Raw genomic sequence first — 21,418 nt, 5'->3', positions numbered from 1 at the left:
CTGGGAGATGGAAGGTGGCATACAATAGCCCAGTCTCAACAGATCTCAGAAGGTAAGCAGGTCAGTACTTGGAGGTGAGAACCACCAAGGAAGACTCTGCAGAGGAAGGCAATGACAAAATGCTTCTGCTTCTCAACTGCCTTGCTGGGGTCTCCCTAACATTATACAGGTCAACTAAATATATTGGCCCTGTGCTTTATTTGGCTCCAGTGCTGTCACACAGACGGAAAAAAAGATTGAGTTGCAGCCACGGAATAATTGAAAAGAGAAGATTTATCTGAAACAACCCAACAAGTCCCCTTGACACTGAAAACATTCCATTTAACAGCTGTACTTAAATGTCTAGTAGATGAAACTATCTGGACAGGAGTATAGCAAGAATTCAACAGTAGAGTACCGCACTACCTCCAGTAGTTTTCCCCCCATGACACATACACTTGGTTTAAGATTTTTTTTTATTAAGAATATTCTAGAGGAGATCACTTTTCCCAGTCAGACACCAATTAATCACAGTTCTTCTTAGGAAAAGTTTTTAAAAACATGTTGAAATACTATCTTTTACCCAAACAGACTACAACCCTAATTTAATTGCTGGTCTATTTTTTCAAAGCATGGGTCTCATGAGATCCTGAGGTGCAAAATTTTCTTTTAAAAAAGGAAGTGCTTTTTTAAACCAAGGGATTATATATTTTGAATATTTCTGATCATTTATGCACAGTGCAGTGAAGATCACAAAATGCTTTACAATCTGGTCATGTTCATCTTCACAATTTTGTAAAATAGATATTAGTATACCCATTTTACAATCAGGCAACTGGAACTGTTAGAAAACAGATAACTCACAATCTACATCAATTTAGGGCTAACATTTTCAATGCCAGTCTTCCTGGGCTACATCAGTGTTCCATCAAATAGACCACACCAGCACTGGGGTAAGGGGACAAATAACTAGTTTGGAAGTGGGTTGTTTCCCAGATACTAGTTCATAAGAAAGATTTTTTTTTCCATTTTGCTACAGGAAGAGCTGCAGTGTTACTCTGCCCCAGCCTATTTTAGGATTTTTAGAAGAAGTGAAATGCAGTGTGCAATTTAAGTACCAACAATGAAATTGACATCAGCCCATGAAATGCTCGCCTGAGGATATGCGAGTAGTCTCATGCTGGCAGAGTGTTATATAAGCAGAAATCACTTGCCTTCTACCAGGACATTGGTAAAACAGGCAAACCAAACATACAGCCAGTTTAAAAAAACTGTCAAGCTAATGTCATTCTTACATAGAACTTCCTTTTAAAAAAACAGCCTACACTTTGAAAACAAATAAAAAGAATTTACACAAAGCACAATGAATTACAGGCTACAGGAGACAACTTGAAGTTAAGCTTGCAAGTTACTTGTGATTTTTTAAAGGGACATTCCTTTTCAATTTAGATTGACATTGTGTAGCCTCCAGTTTACTAGAATCTGCAAATAGTATTAACAGTGTAACTCTAAACAAAGCTACGGCCATTGAAGTCAGTAGGTTTAGAAGGATATAACTGTTTAGGATGGCACTGCAAATTCATTTAATTTGTAAATACCTAAATAATTGGCTTATTTCAAGTTAAAACGTTTCTGTTTCTCCAAGTCCTATGAAACACATTGCTTTTTTATGGAATGTGTCCTTCAGTTTCAGCTTTGTGTGTTTCCAAACATTAATAATGAACAGGGAATATCTAGATTCCCTAGCGAGGAGGTATTGTGTTCCTTTTCAACTCTTTATCAAACCTAGCTCCATCTTTTATTCCCATTTTGCAGAGAAGCAAGGAAGAGATGGGGTGTGATGGGCTCTTGGCCTTTACATTCAAATTGGTATCCATACATCCAAAACACCAAATCACAGTATGTAGGAATCCAGAAGCCCAGATGCTTAACCCAGATACATATATTATCGATTAAATTCAATCTACTTACCATATGTACAGTTTTGCATGCAGTGGTAACTGATTTTTCCAGGCTGCTGCAGTGTAGGAGCCAACACATTTTTATTGAGTTAGGTTAGTTTCACTCCAATAAAGGTTTCCATTGCATTGTGAAGCTTTCAGAAGTATATATGTAGCTCATGGCACCTCAGTCCTATACATTCCTAGATTTATTTATATATCTTCTCTAAAGAGGTCAGGAAGAGCATTCAACTGACTTTACCAAGCCTTTCTAACTAACAAGATCCTTAAGAAAAGGTATTTGTTAGTCACAAGCTTCGATATGACCCAGCTCTGTTCAGAAAACTCTTATTGTTCAATTTAGTCAATATCTATTTGAGATACCTGCTAAAAGTAAATTGCTTTATGAGACTTCAAGAATATATAACCAAGGATTTCAAATGGAGTTCTACCCAAACTGCTTTTCTTCATTAGCCTTAGTAATAGCAAAGACTCGTTTAAGTACGATGGAGAAGGAGAACACCTCCAAAGGTTGAAGCTTCATTTAATAATATTAAACTTGGCATCTCTGAAGGAAATTACACATTGGCATGATAACAAGCGTATAACGCAATCTAGAAACAGGTTCTAAAAACAGATTAGAAACAAGTATGGACAGACTAATTAGAGTACATTGAATTGTGAGTTTGTGTTGACCTCTGCCTTTCCTTTATAACCTTTACTCCTGTTTTTGGCATTTCATTTTCCTCTTTATGGCAGATATGCAGTGGTGGGATTCAGCAGGTTCACACCACTTCCGCAGAACCGGTTGTTAAAATTATGCTTGTAAATAACCAGTTGTTAAATTATTTGAATCCCACCACTGCCTATATGGCCTTTGTTATAAGAAGTGATAACTGTAACGCATCTCAAGCATAGCAGAAATGATTCACTGTTTAAATTACACTATGAACTTTATAAACGTTGAAGCCTATTCATTCTCTCTCATCATTTTCACCAGAAAGGAACTGTGTGCTCTGTTGGTTATTCTTTACATTTATCTGTCCATGGTTTACATTTATTGTGTGTGTTAAACATATAATGCAATACTTCAATTGAATAAATAGGGGGAGGCAGTGCCAATTTAAAGGTACTACCAACATTAACAAAGGAAGCATATCCTACTAAGGCTGGGAAAAAGGAGGATTCAAGATCCATCATCACATTTTTAGTTATCAATTTTTAAAAGCATCTTCCTGGGAGTGGAAAAAATATTTCAAATTCCAAAAATCCATTAAGCCACTAGGCAATCAGAGGACAGGGGTGGGGGTGTTAGGCTGTGCCAAAGCCCCACATTCCACAGGGACATCCCACAGACAAGAGCCAAGGAAATAAACTGAACCTGCATGAGAACGTTTACCTGGATTCTATTCATTTGTATTTGAGAAATTCCCCATGGTATTTTATTTATTTATTGAAAACATTTTAATGCCACCTTTCCACCAGATCAGCCTTTCCAGTCCTCTCCTGACAACAGGAAAAAAAGAGCCAGTGGTATTCATGCAGCCATGCCATTCCTCTGATGGAAGGCATTTCTGGTTGCACAAGAAGGGATTTCTACCAACTCTCTCATCCCTTGAGCCTCCAATTTTGCCCCAAGCTCTTACTCAGAGTTCACTGGCTTCCAGGAACAAAATTTTGAGGGAGGGGAGAGAATCAATGGATTATAAGAGAAGTGAGTACGGGAAAGCTCCACTCTGCAATGTCCACAGATTCATGCCACAAACGTAAAACATTGCAAATTCACTTTGCTTAATTTTAAGTTGCTAAATATGTTGCAGAACTAGCCCAAGATGGCCTACCTGTGTCCTCAATGTTGTTAATCTAGTTAATGAAATTTGCTACATTTTATTGGGTTTCCTTAATAGCTTCAGAAGGGATTCAGTCACCAAAATGTGTTGTGTGTCAATGTTTATTTTGTTCAAAAAGCTGCATTTTCCCACAGTCTTTCAACCACTATGTGACACCTGGCAAAAAAAGTGGTATGTTTTAATCAAGGCCAGTTCATATAACCATGTAATTACCTACTCAGATACTATACACATTTACTTAGAAGAAAGTTATATTGGCTTAAATGGTTTGATTTCCAAGTTTTAGATTAGAGTCATGAAGTCATAATCTTATTACATCCTAATTTGCTTTACATGAACAAGTATTAGTTTCAGAGGGTTGCCATGTTGGTCTGGAGAAGAACAGCTGGATTCAAGTCCAATAGCACCTTACAGATGACCAAGACTTTTTAAAGTATATGCTTGACTCTCAAAAGCTCTTATCCCAAAACTTCTATTGTTCTCTACGGTACTACTAGACTTGAATCTAGATCAAGGGTCCCCAATGTGGCACCCACTGATACTTTTTTCTGGTGGGTGGAAGCAGGTAGGGCTTTTCCCCAGAAAGGCCTCTGATTAACTGTGCAGATTTTTAAAAAGAAGAACAGCCCAAGAATCGGCACAGCGTTACTGAAATTAAGCTACGGCAATCATTTTGTGACTGGTTCTGCCTCCTGCAGCAGTCATTCTGTGGATGCCTTTTATTGCTGCACCCACCACTCTGTGTCAGAACTCCAAACATGTACTGCAGGCTCAAAAAGGCTCGAGACCTCTGATCTAGAAAAATAAGTACTGAATTCCTGTGATAAGGCTACTCAGTCTGCAAAAATTTGAGTTCCAATCCCCACTCTGCCATGACACCCATTGGGACAGAAACTGTCTGTCAGCCTAACCAATCTTACAAAGTTGTGGAAATTAAATGGAGGAGGTATGCTACCCTGAGCACCTTGGAGGAAAGGTAGGATGAAAATGTAATGACAATAGAGGCCTCCAAGATGTGTCATTGTATGGCACCTTTAAGTGATAATGTGATAATAAAAATGATATATAAAAATAATGAGCATATGGCCTCAGTCCAAAGAACTCATGCATTTTATGTGGTATTTCACAGATATTTTGTGCAACTCCTTAAAAAACCCAAAGAATTTATTATCCTTTGTGGGGTTCCTACAAAGAAAGGAGCCTGCTTCTATTCAAAATATCACAGTTTAAAAATAATTCTCCAGGTGTGCACTTTACACCCTGTGAAAGAGATCTGCAAGTCAGGGGCCTACAAACAAAACTACATATGCAAGCAGTTTAGCATGCTAGACACCCTTAGACTGTGCTTGAAGTAGGCACATCATTTTGGATTTGAGCACAGATTCTGTCAATTCATCAGTTCTATAGATGTTTCCAGAATGCATCTGAAGACCAAAAGACTGAGAAGGGTAATCAGGGGAGAAGCAGCTTTTAAAGCTAAATGTTGTAAGAGGCACACATTTTTTAAAAAAAGTATCCATCTATATTCCTGCCACACTGTGCTGCTTCCAAGTCGCCAGCTTAGTAAAGGCCTCCTGTTCAGGCTCCTCTCATTTCTGTGATCAGTCAAGTCCTCAGTACAGCTTTCATGGTGTCAAATGGGTGGTATGCTGTACTTTGCTGAATGGGTAAGCACAAAGGAACTTTTATCACCAGTGGCAAGAGCCCTCAGCCTGACATCCAGTAACCAGCTCTCTCACATTTCTTCATCTCTTCTTCCAATGAAGACCATTAGCAACATATACCTGCACGTCACTCATTCTGTGCACTCCCGAGATACAGAGATTTTGAGCTAATATAGCTTCTAATTGCTCTTGGCATCAGGCTGCTGTTGTTGAAGATTTGCAAGTGCACTATACAAAACAGCAGTACTTTTTCCACCAGGACTTGGAGAGGTTTTTCATTTTGTCCGGAGTCCTGCTTTTCGATTTCTTTGGCTGTTGCTGGGTATCCGAGTACTGAATGCCAGCAACAATGGCTGCATCAAAGACTTCTTTGAGATTTTTCTGAGTCAAAGCAGAGCACTCGATGTAAGAGGCGGCTTTTACTTCCTCGGCACAGAGCCTTGCAGCCTCCTCTGCGACTGGCTTTTCCTTGCATTTGTCTAACTCAATGAGGACCTTGACATCCTCCCGGAGATCTGATTGTGTCCCAACAAGAATAATTGGTGCTCTGGGACAGTGGCATCGGATTTCAGGAACCCACTTTTCACTCACATTCTGGAAAGAGGAAGGGCTCACAACACTGAAGCACAGCAAAAAGATGTCTGTGTTGGTGTAACACAGTGGCCGGAGCTTGTCAAATTCATCCTGTGCAAAAGGAAATGCAAAATGAATATCTAGAGATAGTGCGCTCAGCAACAACACCGCCTCCAAAGCACCACAATGCAAAGCACCACAAACCAACTCCGGAATATCAAAGGAATTTATCATGTTGCATTCCAGTTCACGTACCGCAGTTCACGTACATATACTGATTACAAACATATAACAATTGCAAAATATATTTTAATCATACTCCTTGCACTGTACAAAGTAATTAATCAGAAAAAAGACTGAAACTAGTAGCTGTAGCTCTGATGGGCAAGCTTCCTGCAGACAAGGCTGTTTTTTTAAAAAGGGAGAACATTCGATCATGTGATCAGGGGAGAAAGATGAACTCTGAACAAAACACAAAGAACTACGAAGTACAGAAACAGACATTGTCTGCACTGAGCAGTAACTGAAAGACTGGCCTCTTTGGCTTACAATTCTGCAGGTATACCAGAAGTATTTAATATATCTGATTCCCAATATAAATTTGTTACAGAGGCAAGTACATCATTTAAAACTATGATAATTCTAAGGCTGTTTTCTGAGGGCACAAACAAACCACAGTTTTCCATTATGTTCTACTGGGTATGTAGTTCACAGGGAGGACTTCTTTCCAACCTGGATCATCTCACTTCAGGGTTCTTATCCCTTTTCTTGGGCGTTTGAGGGATTGTTACAGCGAGGGTATGATAATGAACAGGGTTTTCTTTCTGGTCAGGGGCTGATTCATGATTATGAAAGGCAGATAAGTCAATCCCTACATTTAGCTTTGAGAAGGTCCTGTATTCAGGCTTCACATCGTCAGTTAAAAGGATCAGACAGAAGGTAATGTGGAAGACCCTATCTAAAGCCCTAAATATCTGCTGCCAGTCAGTATTGACCCTGATAGACCAATGATTTGACTCAACTCAGTAAGGAAGCTTTATATGTTTAAGTGTTTACATCTGGCTGACCTGGTGGATTAATTCCTGAAACTTTCATGTGACTTTGTCCACTCCTTACCTCAAACTTCTTTGCTGTGCTAGCAGCAGTTACTCAACTTGTGACTATAAAAAGAGGGTACATGGATGGCATATCTAAAGGAGGATAATGGCCAAAAAGGCCTTCTGATTTCTCAGCAATCTTATTTATCTGAATTATTGAATTTTAAAAATATATTTATTAACTTTTGGGCTGACTAATGAGGACATAGGAGAAAAGAAGACATGAAGCTGAACTGATACGACTGAGCTACCAACAATGGTGATCAAGGAAAAGCTTGACAAAGCATTTAGAGGCAACATTCAAGATGAAGACATTAAAATAAATATGGTCCTTCAGGAGGTGACTTGGCTATTTGAGATGCAGATTTGTCATTGCCATTTATTTTAATGAATTTCACTTGACACACTCCACATGACAATGCCATGAAAAAAGAACATGTTGCATTTCCCCCCCCCCCCCCCCCCGGCCCCCATGCTGCCTCATCTCAGAGAACTCTCATACTACATGCTCTCCATTCTAAAACATAACATTCACAAGCGGGAACCTGCAAGGACTTGTGGACGGCATCTCATTTCCCTTTCCCCCACTGTTTTCTCTTTCCATGCCCTGAAAAACCCCTGGCCTTTTCCCATTTCCTGCTTCCTTTTCTCTTTCCTACCAAACAGCACTTGCCTTTATCTGTCCCTCTGTCTTTAGCTTTCTCCCACCCCTGGCAGCCTCTTCCTAGGAAAAGGATGCCACAGTTGTGCAGTGCCTGGCACCAGAGGCGTAGTTAGGGAAAATGGAGCCCAGCGCAAAATCTGAGTTTTGCTGCCTCCTCCCAATGTTTGTGTTTTTTGAATATTTAAGTGTTTTTTTCAGTTTTTGGCCTGCAGGGGGCACAGTTTTTATGCTAGCAGCATCAAAATTTCAGTGTAACTTTACGAGACTATCCTGATGATACCAGCCAGGTTTGGTGAAGTTTGGTTCAGGGGGTCCAAAGTTATGGACTCTCAAAAGTGTAGCCCCCATCTCCTATTAGCTCCCATTGGAAACAATGGGGGATGGGGGCACCCCCTTTGGGACTCCATAACTTGACCCCCTGAACTTTGGTTCCTAACTTGGGTGGTATCATCAGGAGAGTCCCCCGAAAACTCCCTGAAATTTTGGTGCTGAAAAACACTAAAAAATACAAAACACAAACCTGAAATTTTTGCTGCCCCCCCCCCCCCAGGTGCACGCCCAGTGCAACACGCGCGCCCCAGTCACCTTGTAGCTCCGCCTCTGCCTGCCACTGGGGCCATGGCAAGGAATCCTCAAAGATTTGTGAAATCTTCAAAGACATCACTTTTCCCCTCTATCCCTCGCTCCCCATACTATTTCCTCTTTCCCTCCCCCTGGCAACTCCCATATCTCCTCCCTTTTTCTGACTTATTCTTTCCTTCTCAGCATTCACCAGTCTATTTTTTTCTCAACCTCACAACTTCACCTAAATCTATTATTTATTTATTTCCTTCATTATTTATTTATTATAAGCCCCGCCCTACCCCCAAGGGTTCAGAGTGGCTTACAATGGCATAACACCTAAAATCATACATAAAATTCATTAAAAAACTAAAAATAACAATCAATAAAAACAAATCATAAAACCATTTAAAATAATCCAACTAAACCCCCCAAATGGCGAGTCATTTTCCCACCTGTAGATGGCAACCCTAGCTAGGCCTGGCTCCAATAAGTCTTCCTACAAAGTCTTCCTGCAAATTAGGACAGGAAAGAGCCCTGCTCCCTTCCCCTACCTTTAACTAACAGAACGAAGCCTGGGAAATCTGTGGTTGTCTAGAACTGGCCACTGAGGAAATGTGCTGCTTAAAGCTACAGGCAGTCCTTTATCATTTTGGGTTTTTTAAACATTCCAACGCTTTTTTTTTCTTTAGATTTCACATTTGCTGCAAACCTGGAGTTCTTTTTAGTTTTGTAGAAAGATTCGCCTTGCTCGTTCCCAGCTCCAGTAATTGAATTTAAGTATCCTAAGATTTGGCTAACTTTGCTATTAGTATACAGACAAGTGGGGTACCACAAAATTCACTCCATCCTCCCCAACCCTTATCCCAAGCCTGGCTGCAGCAGAGATCTGCCACAGATGGGCCCAAAATGGCTCTTGGGTGCTTCTGCCGCCACAGAAAGGCCGGCCAGTGGCTCCAGGGCTCTACCACAGACAGGCCTAGAGTGGCTCTTTGGATCCACCACCAGCTGCAGAACCCATGCCTGCCTGGCCCAGGGGGATCAGGCAGGTGTTCTATGCCTAGCCAGTGGGGTTGGATGCATCTGTGAAAAGTAGATGTGTTCTCTTCACTTGCACTAAGAATGCTTTTTATTTGGGGGAGGGGGGAATTTAAAATCCCCATTTATTAAGTTAGTTTACAGATTTTTCTACAAACTTGGTGAGCACCCCAAGTTTGAAGAAACATATGTTTGGGGTGTGACCCCCATTTAAAGATTTAAATAGCTGCTGATTGGGGACACAGCTGGGAATCAGATACATAAATGATATTTTGCTATGAGGTATCCTCTTTTCTAGGAATCAAGAACCCATCACAGGACAGAGGAATGTCAGTAATATGAGAACTTCCCACATCACACTCTTTCAGATCATAGAGGCTTCAAGAACTGCAAGGTGAGGAAAACAAATGGAAGCAAAGATTAACTCCACACTGTGTTGTCATGCTGACAACAGAATAAAAGCACATCACTGCAAGCCTCCCAAGCAGACAGGCTTTGCCTCAGCTGTGGAGGCATTTTAATTAAAATTCTGCTTGTTTCTCAAAGGGTCTTAAATTAACAAGGGCAAAGAGAAAGATCCCTCCCATGTCAATGCTTTGTTGCCCGGTTACAACTTGCATGTTAATTTATCTGTTTTTGAGGCTGGGAAAGCCTTCAAAGAGCCATGGATGCTCAGTTTTTCAACTCTTATTGAAAGAAAGCTTCACAAGTTCTGTTCCACTTGATTACATTTCTTTCTGGGGCATCTGAAATTGGGAGATGGGGATTTTCAAGACAGAAGTCAGGCAAGCCAACTTCACTAGCTCACTTGTTTTATACACTTAAGCCCCTTTCAGAAGCAAGGCCAGAGTCAAAAATTCCCATCACTCAGCTTTGAGTTTGAACTGCAGCATTCTGTACTGCCCTACTGCTCTGTGTCCCTAAACAACTGCAGTTACAAACATTTGCACTATCAGAGCCTGCTTGTATAAAAGGGACAACTGTAAGAATTGTTACAATGATGACATCATGTTGCTTGAAACTGGGAGGAGCCTGGATGATGGAGAAGTCAAGGTGATTTAGGAGTACAAAGAAAGCCCCAGGATAATCAAGGGCTCTTGATTCTCATCTCTTATCTTCAGTTTACAGGCCATAAAAACAAAAAGTCCAGGACAAAGACATCATTAGCATTCATGACCCACAAGGCTCTCCATAATAAAATAAAAAGGGAGACCACAAAATGCACTTTGATTTTGGCAATATATTACCCACTGCTCAATTATGTTGCACCAGCCAGTAACAAACAAGAAGGCTCCACATGCATTGTGTAAGAAGCAGCAAAATATGTCTGGGTGAGATAGTTGCGCAAGATAAAAACACTGCCATACGCTGAAAAAATCAGGAACTCAACTGTTGGAGGCTGCACTGTCAATTTTAAAATAAGCCAGTGGGCCACTGCCTGTATATTTCCATGTGGTCCTACACACCAATATGTGCTTTCTTTTACTCACAATCGGCTCACCATCTCCTACCCTTGTCAGCTAGTCCAGCAAGAGCAAGCCCCAATCACCTGGCATTCAGACAGGCCTAGCAGCATGAATATGTTCACAAAGTACTTTTTCCTGTAATCTCTGGAAGCAACCCTTGTGGCATCCTCCCCGCATGCTAGCATCTTCCTTGGGGAAACAAGACACTGCTGATATGGGCTCCTACTGTGTGCCCTCCCTAGCAGTCTCTGAGCCCCACATACAACAGGTATAGCCCTAGTAGAAACTGGGTCATAGGTAAAAGTATGAAGGATCAATAAGGAAGGCTGTGGGAAAACTGCAAGGAGCCAAAGGAAAAATTGTCAGAAATTCTGTAGGGCAATTTCCTAGACACTGTCCATACCAGCCTTTTCTTGATATTTCCCCCTGTTCCTTCCCTCTTTATCGTTCTCCGCATTGCCTTCTTTACCACCCTTTGACCTCATCCTGGCTGCTGCCATATCTCTACTACCATCATAATATTTATGTGCCATTTTGGGTTGCTACAAACCTTCCCAGCTCTCTTTCTTGGTGCAGCAACCCAGAATGGTATGCAAAATCCAGTTGTTCACTTCTTGTGAAAGCTGCACACACAGAGACATCACTGGTCAGTTTGGGAGCATTACTCAAAAACATTTTTTTTAATTAAGACTTTCCCCTAAATCTGAGGTTTACTGCTGGTTTGTAAAATCTGCATGATAGCGGATAGCTCCATTGTGGTGATGTAGCTATCCACAAGAAAAATAGCCCGTCACATTTAATAAACAGCAGTGATTTAAATTAAAGGAGGAGTTTTACTAACCTGGCCAGCCGTGTCACAGAGCTGGAGTCTAACTGGTCGACCATCTACTGACACAACAGCTGAAAAGAAAAGCAATAGCCGATGAGACAGCCATTGAGAAATTATGTCTTTGCAGGCATTTCTCATTTACCCTTGAACGCATTCCAATTAAACAGCCTAAGAGAACTAGAAGTTAGTTTGTTCTCAGCTCCTGGGCGTCCATGAGCTCTTCAGGACTTCCTTAACTCACTGCATGGCAGAAGTAGTAAATCAGTGAATGGGGAGGCTTTCATGGTACAAAACAAGCCACCCAAAGACCCGGTGTAGTTCCCCCCTTCCTCCCACCCAAGGATTAATTTCCTTGTCACGTTTGTGTTTCCAAAATCCTGGCACAAGAGAAGCCCCCAAGTCCTCCTTGGTTTAAATGACAGAGAATACAATGCAAATATTTACGTTTTCCCTTGGGAAGCTCTTCTTTCCACACTCTTTTCAGTTCTGGCGAGAGAATTTATTATTCCAGAAAATGTAGCCTGCTAACGTAACCACAAGTGAACACCAGCTGCCTAAAGTGCTCTTATTATGATACCATCATTAGGGCATTCCTACTATTTAAACAGAAAATTGTGTTGTTTTTTCTTGGCAAGATTGCAGATTTATTGCTTTACTGTATCAGTTTGCAATATTTGTGGTCTCTGGGCATTTTAAATTATGACATTTGCCAACAAGGCAAAAGCAATTGCAACTGCAGTTAGCACAAAAAGATAATGTATACCAAAAAGTTATGGCTGGATTGGTCCTATTGGACTGTGAAACCAAGCATTTGCCACTAACCACATACCACTAAACTCCTGTTCCCTCCAGCTTAAGGCTTCTGTGTACTGCGCACCGACTTGGCAGAAATGGACCATTTTTCTGAAAATACCTGTGTAGGACTGGGCTGGGCATCCTACATATTTATTTACTTATATCCTACTTGATATAAGGAGACCAACTTGGGTGCCATGTGGAGCACAGACCCTGTAACTTCAGGACTGAGCATTATATGTTGAGCAAACAAGCTCACATGCAAATATTTTGCATGCCTGAAAAGGGCAAGTGTTTGGGGGTTCGCCTACATGTGTTTTCTACATAGTCAGCTACATAAATGCACCTCACGTGTTACATAAAAAATGACGTCCACCTGTGTTGGAAAACAAATGGGCCATTTAATTGTACGAAGTGAAGAGGTGCTGAGATGCTGTCCCAAAAGGAGGGAAGACAGATGACCCAGCAGTTGACACTCACCAACCTTATTAAAATTGGGGAGACTGACAGGGGTTATTACATTTCAGCAGGCAGCAGAAAGCTATCTCACTGGCTCTCTGTGAAATCAATGCCCAACTAAACTAATGGAAGAGGAAAGGCAAAAATGAATAAAAGGACTTGCTTTTCCCCCTCCTTCTGAACCCACAAAAAGAGATCAGGATTATGAGAAGACCTGCATTAAGTGTGATGTTTAGGGAAAAAAAGAATGGAATTACCCATGGGCTCTGCACACTCAGAACAGCTTTCAAGTCAGAAATATACCTAACTCAGCCAACTCAAGTACTAACTAAGCTCTCTGAGCAAAAGGCTCATGCCCAACTGTAGGCCAAACTCTGCAAAAATACTGGGCGCAGTTAGAATTCTCAGGCTCCCTGTTTCTAGTCATATCAATTTTCTAGTCTTCAGTTGGAAACAGCTTGCAAAATATAATAGAAACCAATGGTCCAGGATCTGAAACCGGAAGTGGGGGGTACATGGAGTTTCTTCTTTAGCAACAGCCCAGGCTGAGATTTGCAAGTTCTTGAAATCTCGTGCAGAATATTCCAGAGTAAGTACTGCATGGCCTGCAGTGCATTTTGAAAAAAAGGATTCTTACAAGTCAACATACAAACTCATGGCTTCATTTAGGTGAGCCATATAAATTTCCCGTGGCCTTTGTTACTGAACAAGATTATCCTCTGTAGTAGTTACATGGCTTGCCTCTTACCTGGAGATATATGATATCCCTCTCCTTTTTCATGAAAAACTGGGCAAGCGTCTATTGCGGCCGAGCCATTTATTTCCCTAGTCTTTGATTTTATGATTTATGCAGCCCCTTCCCCGCTAAGGGAGCTCCAGTCACAAATCCAGCATTTTGTCATCCATTTGTAGCCGTGGCCAATCCTTTCTACGTTCTTACAACCACCCCTTGAATCAAAGGGCAAGGCAACCCTACACTGAACTCCAGAAGAAGGGGAGCCGCCCCGTTCACAGCTGTAAGGTTCACAGTCGACGCGGACGTGGTTTCCGAGGAGGAAGGTAGTTGGCGCCTGACGCTGGGATCAGGCTCACCAGCTGGGTCCTAAAGCGGCGTTGAGACACAGCCTGCCTTTAATGCCTCTGCAGCCCTAAGGGATATTAGAGGCAGCCCAGAGAAACTTTCTCCCCTCTCACCTGAAAAATTGTCGAAGGCAGTGGGGATGTACTCCGTGGGGTAGCCATTGGTGGTGTAACTCACGACCAAGCTGGTCTTGCCCACCGCGCCGTCTCCCACCAGGACACACTTGATGCTGCGCCGGAGTTCAAATCCAGCTCCTCCAGCGCCACCACCAGCTCCGGCCCGGCAGCGGCTTCCCAGAGCCGCCCCCAACGCCGCCGCCCGGCTGCTGCGGACCCGGCGCGGAGGCACCGGGGGTACTTCGCAGCCGCCCGGCAGCGGTTTGCTAATGTAGCCCGTCTCTCCCTCTTGCTGCGGCGGCATCCGCCTGGCCCCGGAGAAGGAGATCCTGGAGGACAGCCGGATCCGCGGAGACTGAGCCACTGGGGGGCGGCGGCGGCGGTGGACGCGAGAGAGCAGCAAGGCACGGGATCGCAGCAGATCATGAAGCGATGAAAGCCCGGAGACCCGAACCTCTCCCTTTCCCGGAGAGCCAGTCTGCCTTGCCGCCGGTTCCGAAGAGGGGGAGGCGACTGTTTGCTGCCACGGCACCGCGAGCCTTGTGCGCGCCCTCCGCTCCTCTCCGCACAATGTGCACACACTACGCTCCCGCCTGGCCGAGCGAGCGGCTTCCAGATGACATAATACGGCCAAGGGAGCGGGCCAAGGAGGGCGGGGCGGGCCGGCGCGGGGAGGAGCCCGAGGGGGAGGCTCAGGCCGGCAGGCGGCGCTCCGCCAGGTTCAGCCTGGGCGGAATCGCGAGGAAGGTCTTCTTGACGCTTCGCCACAACTTGTGAATTGTATCATGAAAACCTGCCTCCTGCGCCCCCTTCCCTCCTCTCTTGGCCGCTCTCTTTCCCTTCTACTGAGATGACCAGGGGGTCCATCTATTGGCTGAAATGTTCACATAGCTACGCCAGGCAGCTGCTGTTGCGCTAAGGGCTTCTTCGCGCCTGACCCCCAATGTTGCCTAAATATCTCTTCCGTTTCTTTCCTCCACCCCCACCCACGCTATGCAGCTCTCTCCCTTCTCGCCAATCCCTTTCCTTATCGTGCATCTCCTTTGCCGGTGCAGAGCTGAGCTGTTCTTCCTCACGTGTGTTTTACCCTCTTCAACCTATGGTTGTTTCCAGAGTAATAATGAAATCGCAGACATACCTACTAGAAGGTAAATCTCAGTAGTTCTATTGCCTGTAGTGCTCCATCGAGGTAAAATAAACTAGAATAAAGGGGCAATCTAAATGGAAGAGCTGCCCCACTGTGATAACGGACGTCCGGCAATCCCCGCCCCCATCTTCTCTCTCCGGCACGCCGTTCATAAGCAAACATGCATCTTTCCCTGCAGGCTATTTCCTTCTGTTATCTTTTCTCCACCCCACTCTTCAAGGTTTAGCTGTAAAACTGTCTAATGATCTTATCAAAGCTCCGCCTGTTTCGCCAAAGGAAAGTAAGTTCTTTAGCCAATTTATCAGCATTAATGAAACTGATATATGAAGCAATGTACTTTGGTACACCTAAAAGCGCTATTAAAACAGGGGGGTGGGGGTAATTATTTTATATAGGCTCATGTGCGTCTGTGTTTGGGTATCACTTGACTCAGCAGAAAAGAAATTATGCTACCGGTATGGGTGTTATCCTGGGAAGCTTCCAAGCAGAGAAGGAGCAGGGACTTTCTTTGCTTGTACTCAGGAAATACCAGGCATTTCAAGCCCAAATGCCGAATTGGCCACCCTGCCTACCTGATGCCATTACTTTTAGTCTATGTAGCCATTGTATCTATATCCCACCTGGTCAGTGTAGGACCTTAGGCAACTTTTAATATGGCTCCTTTCCCTCCCTTGTCTTTGCTAATTGGATAATACGCGGTAAGCTATACAAAGGGCTCTACTGAAAGCTTCTTTCTCATTTGCCTACATCCTAGAAATACGAAAGATGCAAGGCCTAAGAGCAAGTAGCATTTTCCACTGATATATCCCTTTGCTGGATGAGTTCTAGGAGCTCCATGTTTACTAGGATCATGGGAGCCTGTTTTGGATTGTTGCCATGGGCAAAGGGAGAAGAGGCATAGACCAGAAATGGCTGCAGGAATCATTTGTGGGCTGTGCATGTAGTTATATGGCTACATGTCAGTTTTTCCAGGGGAGTGGATAAGGACTTCCTGGGCCTGACAGGTTGAGATTCCGGGGGGGGGGGGGGGGGGGGGGGGGGAATCTAAGCCTTTTCTTCTTCCATTCTGTGGTCCTGATCTGAACCAGCCCTCACAAGCCAGAACTACAGCCCAGCCAGGGACATAATGGGCGGCGGCGGCGGCGGCGGGGGCAGGGGGGATGGGATGGGACCGTAACATATAGTGAGGGTCCTTGGTTAACTCCTCATCCTAGCCTCTCCCATCCCACCCCGTTCACTTAGTTGATGATCTCTCTTTGCTGCTTACATTAGCCTCACCGACCCTGTGATCCCTTTTCTTGTCCACTCTATGACATGCAGCTGAGGGGACATGGTTTATGACACCTGCCATAACTAGGAGATTGTGTGGTGCTAGAAGTTTTCCCTCTTTTGCATGCTGGATCTTCAGTGGCCAAAGGCTACATGTGAGTGCGTGCGTGCGCGTGTTTGTGTGCATAGGTTGTATATGCCTGGTGAGATGAGGTGGCAGAGAAGCCCTACACTTCCACTGAGCATCCCATCCTGAAGATGGTTGTGGTGAATAACAATTAGAGGATGGAGATTCCCAGCTGTTAAGACCCTTTCATTCACAAACAGTCTTTATTGAGTTCCACCAGTGTTGATGTGAGTTCTGAAGCCTGTCAGAAGAATAGGATTGCCAGCCACCATGTTCCACAAAGACTCCTTAATCTTTGAAAGCTGCCTGACATATAGCAAAATGACAGTAGAGCCACCTCTGTCACTGCATGCCCATATTAGGTATGGCTTCACTTGCCATAGGAGTTTCATTCAGTAGTTTGCACAGATAGGACAAAAAGACTGACATTTCTGCAGAGGACTGCAAAAGGATAGCTGTGCCGTAGCACAATAAAGCAAACGTCCAGTCGCACCTTGAAGAGTAAGTAACAACATTGTTTCAGTATAAGGTGTGACTGGGCTGTGGTTTTCTTTTATTCTGCAGAGGAGCCAGAGACAAACTGACTCCTGCCACAGCTGCCCTGCAGGAAGGCTCACCCATGCCTTTTGCTGTAGGTTTAATAAATGTCATTGTTAAATAATGCAGCCAAAGTTTGAGGAAAGAGAAGGAGGATGAGTGGTTGAAGGAGAATTAAGAATGGTGGAAGAAATGAAAACAAGAAGTATACCAATGAGAGGAGGAGGAAGAGGAAAAGGAGGAGGAGGAGGAGAGTTTGGATTTATATCCCCCCTTTCTCTCCTGCAGGAGACTCAAAGGGGCTTACAGTCTCCTTGCCCTTCCCCGCTCACAACAAACACCCTGTGAGGTGGGTGGGGCTGAGAGAGCTCCAAAAAGCTGTGACTATCCCGAGGTCACCCATCTGGCATGTGGGAGTGCACAGGCTAATCTGAATTCCCCAGATAAGCCTCCACAGCTCAGGCGGCAGAGCGGAGAATCAAACCCGGTTCCTCCAGATTAGATACACGAGCTCTTAACCTCGTGTATCTGAAGAAAAGACAAAAAAGAGGAGTATAAATTGTAGTGGACAAAATCTGCAGGTGGGCCAAACCAGACATGCCCAGAGGCTTGGAGTTCCCAGTGGCTTTTTAGGTTTGATTTTTAGCTGTGCGGGGGCTCAGATTGCGTTCAGACCATGGCATACTGTCACCCACCCTGAGGCTATTGTAAAGGGTGGGGAATAAATTGAAATAATAATAATGGTGTGTGTGTAGGGGTTTTCATTTCTCCTCATGCCTGAAATGGTCCTGGGGAGTCCCCTCTTTGCCCCGCTGGGTTTCTGAGTTTAAAAGATCTTTCAAAACAGAAAAGAGAACAGTAGAATGAAATTCGAAAGAGGGGAAGAAGCAATAAGAAGAAAGGAACCAATAATGACAGGCTGAAGCAGGGAAAGGCCACTAGTCTGACTGGCAGGATAGTGGGGAGTGGGAAAAGGGGGGCATCAAATAGGAGTAGCATCAAAAGCAGGAATCCATGCTTCGGTCAGAGCAAGACAAGACATGATATGCAGCAGCAAGGTCAGAAAGAAGGACACAGTCTTTGTTAACTGAAGAGTGGCAGTTTAGAAACCACAGGGAAAGAAGGGAGAAGAACATGAAATGTGCATGAGGGTTGGGCAGAACAAAGAACACAAATTAGGGACAGGATTAGGAAGAACATCACCAGCAAAGACAGCAGGGGAGGAAAGAAAACAGGAAATGTGAAGAAACAGAGTCAGTGCAGCACAGAATGTAAAAGGGTCAGCAGAAGAGATGGCACCTAAGAGTAAAATGAGCTGTCAATTAAATACAATATAAATCATGCCATGATAAGCAATAAGAAAAATGCCCCTAGTTAACCACCTTTATCAGTTCCAAAAGAGAACCAAGTATATAAACAAGCCCAACCTTTGTGTGCCACTCATAAAATGGCTTCTTTGGCCAACTAATCTTAAGTGGATGCCAGATGTAAATTATTCTGACTGAGTATAAGGCAGCTAGGCATAGAAATGTGAAGGCCGGGGAAAGATGGAAAAATTGAGAGTCACTGGTTTTCTGGGTCCTCTGTCCCATTTTGCTGCAGCACTCAAAAATTCCTATAATTTTTTCCTTTGAAATGTGTAAAATGCTTTTTTAAGACAGTGTTTTATAAAACATACAGCATCATAGTCTTTGTTTCAATTTTAACAATGGTAATTTGGGGGGATACCACAATCCCTTTGATTTGGGGGATGGGGGATGAGTAAAATGCTTTTAATGATAAGATTGTACTCCAAATGTGTAGCATGAAAAAGTTCAGGGGGCACTTTTTTTCTGTGAGAAAAATGGCAAAATTTCTATGAGCTCTCTGAAATATATTTTTTGGGGGAATCAATGAAGTGTATTGATATCATAGGGGTACAGCAGTTAGTATTGACTTGTGATTTTACTAGTAAAGCATTCATACCTTTAATTTCTATAAGTATGCCAATTAATCCTATTTTATCTGCTAAGTTTTAAATTATGCATTTTATGTTGTCAAAGCAGCACAATAGATTTAGGTTTGATAGAACAGTACAGATTGACTTTTATTCAGAGAATGTTTAAAATACATGTATAAAGAAAATGTATATGGAGCAAATACAGACAGTTCCCGGAAATTTCCTACCAAATTCTTATTTCCCCCAAAACTAAACTGGGGGAACGTTTTCCCCTCATCTCAGCCTAGGAAGTCTACTCTCTCTTGCCCCCAATATGTACATTCTGGCTCTGTCTGGAGCCTTATTTGAAGTGTGTGGAGTTGCAGACTCAGAGGTGGCATACCAGATGGTATCCCTCATTCCAGGTGAGACAGAATCCTCATTTGGCCTCTTACTGATGCAGAGACCTGTCAGGGCTTGGAAGAATGAGGCCACTTAACACAGATGCTGGAATCTTTGAAGGCAATGCTTAAAAATTATGCTAATGGTAAATGTGGCTTATGCTGTGTAATTTTCTGTGTCAAGCTACAGAGTTATGTCCCCAATCAGTGCCATTATGAGAGATTATCTTCAAGAAAAACAAGCAAGTCCAAAACAAAAAAAGCATGGTTCTGGAAACGGAGATACAATACACATCCTGGGGGCAAAGAGATGACAACAATCGTTCTTTTGTATAAGTGAAAAAAATAATTATTACAGAGGTAAATACTGTCAGCTCAAGACAAAATGCCTTATGTGCACTTTTTTAAAAGTACATGCAAGGCTCTGTTTATCTTCAGTTTAAGAAATATAAACGCTTGACGTGTTCAGAGCTGGCCCCTGCCAATTCATCATTCTGTGTCTATGTTACATTATAATTTATACTCCCAAATACACTAGCCTTTTGTTTAAGAGGATGATCAAGCTAGTTGTTGTGCAGCAGAAGTGTCCAGTTGAACAATTTGTACTGTGATGGCAAATCAAAGACAGTTTGTTGGTGACAAGACCATCCAGTATGGCCAAAGGCCTATTTGTTTAGAGGGTCCCATCGCATTGACTTACAAAGATTCCTGATCACTGGAACTTCAGGTTAAACTGTGTGACTGAAAGAGATAGCTTAGTAAAAGATAACAGTTCAGAGAGAAAGGCTGGGACCCCAAAGAAACACCCAGTTAGTTTAGCAGGCTCAGGTGAACTAACTACTGATAGGTGTTGCTTGAACAGCAACCCCAATGTTGCATGACAAAATTCTGCTGAAATCAGGATGCCTTTCATTTCTGATGTGGCCTGGAGTTCTGCAGAAAAAAAAGCAAAAATTTCACAGGACATGTCAACATCCCTGGGTTCTCTTAAGGAAGTTCTTTAGGTTCTGGCTTTATATTTGGATTAATATTTAACTTGTGATGTCAGTGATGAGCAACTGCAATGAGTGGAGACAAGCCCCATATCTTTTAGTGGAATTTGAAAGTACACGAGGCAAACAAGTAGTCTTCATACAAGCTGTGTTAGTCCTAGTCAAGAGGTTGCATGGGTTCCTTCTGTGTTCCTGTTGCCAAGATTACATCAAGAGGTTTCTGAATCCTTTAGAATTCATAGATGTACCAAATACTCCTCGGGGTTTAAACTGCTTAGAGACATAGCAGTATATAAACAACTGAATGGAACAGAGATAACTCAGACCCTTGGATTACTGTGAGGTTAAGTATAGGTGGTTAACACTAAAGCAGCAGTTCTGAGACCTAATGTGATGTAATGCTTGGAGAATCACACTAGAATCTGGGACACTGAGGTTTGAATCTCCACTCTGCCATGGAAACTTATTGGGTGGCCTTGAGCCAGTTTCTCCGCCTAACCTATCCCACAGGGTTGTTGTGAGGACAGAATGGAGGAGAGGAGAATGGCTTAAACCAATTTTGATCCCCACTGGGGAGAAAAGTAAGTATAAATGAAGTAAAAGAAAAGAAATTTCTCACTAATCCCAAAATTATCCAGTTCCATATTTGCAGTCAAAGTGCAAGATTACATCAGTTTGGAAGTTTCATATGGTAAAGCCAAGATTTGTTGCGGTTTCTAAAACTCCATAATGTAAAAAAAATGGGCTTTGAAGTGAAAATGTAGGTTTCACGTACCGTAGGCTATCTTCTGGATTCTAGTAATTTTGTTTTCTGAACCTATGGAAGATGTGTTCCTGATGAATATTTCCATAGCTGGTTGGCCCAGGGCTAGATTCTTTCACAAAATTTACTGTGCTTCCTTGCTGGGCTTGTAT

General features: G+C 42.9%; 1 protein-coding gene across 1 annotated transcript; it reads right to left on the bottom strand.

Annotated features, from left to right (window-relative positions):
* Nucleotides 1-441: 441 nt before the first annotated feature.
* RHOU (ras homolog family member U) lies at nt 442-15,069 on the bottom strand. The gene is made up of 3 exons (XM_048486269.1): nt 14,110-15,069; nt 11,674-11,732; nt 442-6,117 (listed from the first exon to the last, which is right to left on the bottom strand). The coding sequence occupies exons 1-3, from the start codon at nt 14,414-14,416 to the stop codon at nt 5,662-5,664; spliced, it is 822 nt and encodes a 273-aa protein (XP_048342226.1). The 5' UTR covers nt 14,417-15,069; the 3' UTR covers nt 442-5,661.
* Nucleotides 15,070-21,418: the final 6,349 nt, after the last annotated feature.

This window comes from Sphaerodactylus townsendi, linkage group LG01, assembly GCF_021028975.2.
Source record: "Sphaerodactylus townsendi isolate TG3544 linkage group LG01, MPM_Stown_v2.3, whole genome shotgun sequence".
Classification (NCBI taxonomy): Eukaryota; Metazoa; Chordata; class Lepidosauria; order Squamata; family Sphaerodactylidae; genus Sphaerodactylus; species Sphaerodactylus townsendi.
This window is presented reverse-complemented; position numbering and strand designations above follow the sequence as displayed.